General features: G+C 43.1%; 1 protein-coding gene across 1 annotated transcript; it reads right to left on the bottom strand.

Moving 5' to 3' along the window:
- Window positions 1–574: 574 nt before the first annotated feature.
- Window positions 575–6,126, bottom strand: LOC148131719 (uncharacterized). Its single transcript, XM_087952997.1, is given in 8 exon segments — window positions 575–790; window positions 793–1,034; window positions 1,036–2,062; window positions 3,515–3,641; window positions 4,312–4,394; window positions 4,522–4,636; window positions 4,899–5,365; window positions 5,970–6,126. Coding segments are annotated over 7 exon segments (2,064 nt in total). The 5' UTR covers window positions 5,286–5,365; window positions 5,970–6,126; the 3' UTR covers window positions 575–707.
- Between the last annotated feature and the right edge of the window lie 460 nt (window positions 6,127–6,586).

The raw sequence follows: 6,586 nt of genomic DNA, 5'->3' as shown, positions 1-6,586 counted from the left end.
CCCCTCATCTCACTGAGCTATAAATATTCTCCCATATGTATTCAGTATGTCACATAGTTCTATAAAATCTGTGTATGATTCATCTAGCTGCTTCTTGAATGCTTGGGCAGTCAATCATTTTCCTCTCAAGAACCTTCCTTGACAGTTACTGCCTTTGGACACAGCTAATAAATGTAAATGTATGGATCTTTCCACAGCACTAGCAACTTGTAAAGGTTTGTGGGAATCACTTTGAGGGAAAAGGAAAAACATGCTACTCAGGGAAATATTAATTAAAAGGTGGAGGAGTATGCAGCTGCATAACTGGCAGGGAAGGAATCTTAAAAACAATGTCCATTGATATATCCGATTCTTATTTATTAGTTATTTGTTCAGTGCACATGCCCTTGATCTCAAAGTTAGAAGCAACTTTAAGCAATAGCAGATCTGTACTTTCAGACTTGCACAATTCTATTTATAAATCCTTACAACAGAGTGTGAATAGTAGTAGTACAAATAGCCTTACAATAGAGTTAGCCTGTCTGGCCATGATTGCTGTCTGGCTTACCTCAGAGATCTGACAGCATATTGAGGAGCTCTTTTGAGTAAATAATTTCAAGATGGAGTGAGATTCCCAAACCCAAGGTAGTAGTAATTCCCTAGTGAATTGCAGCACATCCCAATGTGGCAGATCTCTACCAACAATTCCTGCAGTGATTGTCCTAACTTTATTCGTGGATATTTCTATGGAAAGTAAGAGTGTACCTTCTTGGAAAGCTCTTTCTACATTCCATGCATTCATATGGTTTATCCCCGTATGGCTTCTTTTATGGTAAGCCAGATCACCATGATTCTTAAAGCATTTTCCACATTCCATACATTTATATGGCTTTTCTCCTGTGTGGATCCTTTTATGGGAAGTAAGATCACAATTCTTCTTAAAGCCCTTTCCACATTTCATGCATTTATATGGCTTCTCTCCTGTGTGGATCCTTTTATGGGAGATGAGACCACAATACCACATAAAATTCTTTGCACATTCAAGACATGGATATCTCTTCTGTGTGGGTTCTTTTATGGGAATTAAGACGACTGCTACGAGTAAAGGTCTTTCCACACTCCATGCATTTATAAGGTCTTTCTCCTGTGTGGACCCTCTTGTGGGTATTAAGATAACTGTTATGAGTAAAAGTCTTTCCACACTCCATGCATTGATAAATCTTCTCTCCTGTGTGGACATTCTTGTGGGAACTAAGAGAACTGCTATGAAAAAAGGCCTTTCCACATTCCATGCACTTATAAGGTCTTTCTCCTGTGTGGATCCTCTTGTGGGTAATAAGACGATTATTACGAGTAAAGGCCTTCCCACACTCCATGCATTGATAAAGCTTCTCTCCTGTGTGGATACTCTTGTGAGAATTAAGACTACTTCTTTGACTAAAGCTCTTTCCACACTCCATGCATTGATAAGGCTTCTCTCCTGTGTGAACCACCCTATGGGAATTAAGGTTACTGCTACTATTAAAGGCCTTTCCACACTCCATGCATTTATATGGCTTCTCTCCTGTGTGGACCCTCTTGTGGATATTAAGATAACCGTGATTAGTAAACGCCATTCCACACTCCATGCATTTATAAGGTCTTTCTCCTGTGTGTATCCTCTTGTGCACATTAAGACGACTGCTACAATTAAAGGCCTTTCCACAATCCATGCACTTATAAGGTCGTTCTATGTGATTCCTTTGATGGAGTGTAAAAGAGTCATAATAACAGAAGGTCTTTCCAAATTCCATGCAGGTATATTGTTTGTCTTCTGAATGTGTCTCTTTATGGGGAATGAAATGCTCGTGTTTATTAAAGCTCTTTTCATAATCCATGCATTGATATGGTATTTCTCTCGTATTGATGATTGTATGGCCAAGAAGACGACGAGCGGAAGGAAAGCTTTTTTCAACTTCACTTTGGGATTGGTTTGTTTCATCAATCTTTGTTTGCATCTCATTTGCAAAATTTTTGTTTTGCTCGTTTGGATCGACCGGTTGACATTGTTCCTTACAATTCTTATTCCCATGCTCATTATAGCCTTGAAAGAGAAAAATGTAAAATGCAGCAAACTAGGAGAATGATCAAACCTTTTTTTCTGAAATTTAGCAAAAGAATCAACAATATATTCTGGCTGTTTTGTTGCAAACATGAAGATTCCAAACCATGGTTTCTCCAAAGACAGATTTCCAAGTGGGCTCCCACCAATTCTCATCTATCAGAATTGGATGGCATCCCAACAAAACTAAGACAAATGCCTGATCTAATCTTTGAGCGCCAGTGGGTGTGAGCCACTTGGGGCCCCGGGACAATTCCATGGGACAACAAACTCCCAAAGGGCTTTGGACACTGTACAGTGCTGGAACAGCAACATACCCACCAGCTCCCAACTTCAATGAAAAGTCTCCATCTATCTGCAGAGCAGAATATTTGAAAGTCAATAAAATTTCTGGATGGCAATAGCTTCCCACCCTCAGCTTAGAATGATGCCAAATTCAGGACACATCTCAAGTCAGTTTAGTCCAATGGTTAAGGCACCGGACTAGAAACTGGGAGACTGTGAGTTCTAGTTCCGTCTTAAGCATGAATTCTGGTTGGGTGACTTTGGGTCAGTCTCTTTGCAGCCCAAATCATGCCACAGTGTTGTTGTTAGGGGGGAAATAAAAAGAGGAAGGAGTACTAGGTGTGTCCACTGGATATAAATAAAAGTGATTTTTTTAAAATCAGAAATAACATCTAACTTTCTGGATGGCAATACCTCCCCACCCCCGGAACACAAGTGGGCACATCTCAGTCAGTTTGGTCCAATGGTTAAGGCACCAGACTAGAAACTGGAAAACTGGGAGTATAGGTAGTCTTCAACATACAACAGTTCGTTTAGTAATCGTTCAAAATTGCAACGGCACTGAAAAAAGTGACTTAAGACCATTTTCCACACTTATGACCATTGGGCCATCCCTCTGGTCATGTGATTTACATTCAGATGCTTGACAACTGGTTCATATATATGACGGTTGCAGTGTCCTGGGGTCCTATGATTTCTTTTTATGGCCTTCTGACAAGCAAAGTCAATGGAGAAGCCAGATTCACTTAACAACCGTGTTACTAACTTAACTGTAGTGATTCACTTAATAATGGTGGCAAGAAAGGTCGCAAAATGGGACAAAAATCTCTTAAATGCCTCGCTTAGCAACATTCATTTTGGGCTCAATTGTGCTCATAACTCGAAGACTACCTGTACTAGTTCTGCCTTAAGCATGAATACTGGCTGGGTGATTTTGGGCCAGTCTCTCTCAGCCCAACCCATATCATAGTGCTGTTGTTGGGGGGAAATAGGAAGAGGAAGGAGTACTGGTTATGTCCACTGCCTTGAGTTATTTGGAAAAAATAATAAAGGCAGGATATAAATAAAAAGTGATTTTTTTAACCAGAAATATCTAAGCCCTCCACCCACTCATGCCTTCTATACATTTCTGAGCACAGAGGTTCTTACCCAGAGAGGCCAGATTTCTGGAATTCTCCAGCATGACTTCCCTATGGAGAGCTTTTTGGGCAGGATCCAGCTGAGACCACTCCTCCTTAGAGAAATGCATAGCCACTTCCTCAAAAGACACACCACCCTGAACAAGGAAACAAGTTTCCCTATTAACAGATAATCCCAAAAATAATGTGAGAGTTTTCTTTCACCAATTCAAGAAGAGTGATCCTATGAACAAAATGGGCATCCTCTGCAGAATTCAGAAGGGGATCACACCACTGTTAGCTGATGGCACAACTGGAGCACATTTCATCACACTGGGAGGATTGTGATGCCTTTCAGTGAAATCAATTAAAATAGTTTTCTTGGACAATTGATAGTTGGGTATTAAATCCACAACTTATCACTGGCTCCAATTCTTCCTAGAGTCAGTGGAAGAAAACACAGAGACAATCCATCTGATATTTTTGCCAGTGGACTGCTTCATCCACTGAGAGATCAAATCTTTCCCCTGTTCCACACCTTCATGGAAGTGTTGGTAGAGCTTGTAATGGTAGTAAGAATGACCCTGGGAGACAGGAGGAAGATCTCCAGTCAAGACAACATCTGGTCAATGAAATCTGAGCCTGAACCAGGTGGGTGGAGAAAGCTTATCAGAAAAGACTGGTAGATTATGCTGAGTGTGAATTTTCAATGATCTGGTCTAAAATTTGTCTTGTTTGGAAAAAAGCAATATTATACATTGATAATTATACAGAATAAAATGAAACTATTCCAAGTTTCATGGACCTCTCCAATATTTCTCCTCTTACCTGAGGCAGAGGTTCAGCCACTCTTTCAGCTCTATCACAAAGAGAAGCTCGTTCTAAAAATACTAAGGACAGCTTTCTATTCTCTGTAAGACAGAAAATGGTAGAAGCAGACTGTTAAAAAAGAGAGAGAGAGATTCCACTCAAGATGAACAAAACAAAACTATCAGATGGATGGATATCTTTATATCCTATGGAAAGGGCTTCTGTTACCTGGTGCGATGTCCTGACTTTGACCTTCCTGGGAGATCTCCCTGAATAGCAGCTCTTGAGAGGATTTCGATGAATCTTTCCACCCCTGGGGATACTCGGTGATAGCTTGCAAGGACTTGTGGACAAGATGTGGCATGAGAAAGAAAGGAAGAGTAGAGAGATAGAAATGAATTATCAATATTGCACACTCAGCCTAGCAGACACCAAAGTACATCGGTTAATCCGGAAAGCAAGAACAGAAAAATTGGTCCAAATTCAATGAAAAGAAAAACAGAACAAGAGATGTTAGTAGTTATAATCCCAGAAAATTCTGCCAGAGAGACATCGACAAATTCAGAAAGATTCTCTTTAGAACTGCCATGATTAAATTCTCATACCTGCAACTCTTCTTGCATCTTCTCAGACTCCTGGGTCAGCAAGAAGCCTTCGGCCAGGGCCACCGCCTGGGAACTGGTATCCGCTCCACACTCCCGCACCCAATTTGCCATCTCTGGGGGAAGGACAGCCAGCAATTGTTCCAGGAGCACCAGGTCCAGCATCTGAGCCTTGGTGTGTTTTTCTGGTTGCAGCCACTGACAGCAAAGACGGTGAAGCTGACTGCAGACATCTCGGGGACCCTTCCCCTTCTGGAATTGCAATTTTCTAAAGTCGCAACATTGGACCTCTGAACTCCTGACTTCCTCTTCTTGGCTCTTCTGCCCAGGGCTTGCCCCATTCTTTCCATCGCTCCAAGGCTGAGCAGTGCGACAGACTTGTCCCTCCATCTTCTCGCTGGTCTCTAATACAGCTCCAAAATGGACCAAAACTGAGGGCAGCAGAACCCCATGAACCTCCTGGCCCTAACCTGTGGGTGAAATCCAGAAGCCACAATTAACAAGCCACCATCCAATGCACTGCCATTCTTGAAACAGGTTCTTGGTTTGCTTGCCGGCAGAGCCACCAAAGAGATGGTGGGGAAAGGCGGGAAAGGAGGAAACCGACTTCCAGTCCTTACACGCCCTGCACTCAACTCCTTACACGCGGAACTGCAGCCTTGCATACAAAGCTAACCGGAGGAACTTTGGCCGGTCGCTTCTCGCGGCCCAGGAAAGGGGAGGCGAAGGAAACCTCTTCTGGAAAAGGGGCCAAGAAATGTGCAGGGAATTGTCCAGGAATCGAGACATTCGGTGTGTTTTGGAAAGGCAACCTCTCCCTCTCCCCGCATGCAGAGGTTTGCCGGAGGAAACGGAGGGTAAATGGATCCCCTCTTTCTGGCGACCCTGATTTTCTTCCTGGAGACAACCCGGCAGGTGCGGAGCTGCCCTGCGTGTCCCTTTCTTCCACGGGTTGGCAGGGGATTAGAGGACCTCGAATCCACCCCCCACCCACCCCATCCGCCCTTCCCGCTACTTGGAACTTGACGAAGCTCCAGGCTCGCCTCCAGAGTCAGAGAAAAGAGCCCCACTCACTCCGAGTTTCGCCTGGATCTCCACCGGTGAGAGAATTCCTTACAGCCTCTCAGCCTCCTGGCTCAACCGAAGCGAGGGGAGTAGAATGGGATGCCGTAGAAAAAGCAGAACTGCCCCAACCTTTTCCGGAAAGTTTTTTTTGAGTTCGCAAAAAAAAAAAAAAAAAAAAAAAAAAAAAACCCTCTAGGCGCATGCTCAGTTCCCTCCGGAAAGGGGCTGCCCATCCCTTCCAAGTGCTGACGAGTGATATGTCAGGGGATCCTGCCAAGGCGCAGAAGACCAGAGCAAGTTCCACGGGGGGCAGGGATGATTGGCATGGGATTGGAAGGAAAGCGTCTCTCTGCAACTTTTGCCTTTCCAAATAGGTGGCCGTCATCTATGCACTTTTAGAACTTCCTCTTCTTAATGTCTGGGAACTGTGTGTGATTTGCGAACATTCTGGATATCTTTGTTGAAGCTAATTTTCCTGAAGATCACTCTCAGAAATTAGCAAAATCCTTAGTTGTTCCGGATGCACCTCAGGAATAGGATAGGAATAGAATAGAATAGAATAGGATAGGAATAGAATAGAATAGAATAGAATAGAATAGAATAGGAATAGGAATAGAATAACAGAG

The sequence above is a fragment of the Notechis scutatus genome, chromosome 2 (assembly GCF_049901735.1).
Source record: "Notechis scutatus isolate UNSWTSFEM ecotype Mainland chromosome 2, rNotScu1.2, whole genome shotgun sequence".
NCBI classification, from domain to species: Eukaryota; Metazoa; Chordata; class Lepidosauria; order Squamata; family Elapidae; genus Notechis; species Notechis scutatus.
The sequence above is the reverse complement of the archived record's forward strand: the minus strand, read 5'-3'. Positions and strand labels throughout refer to the sequence as shown.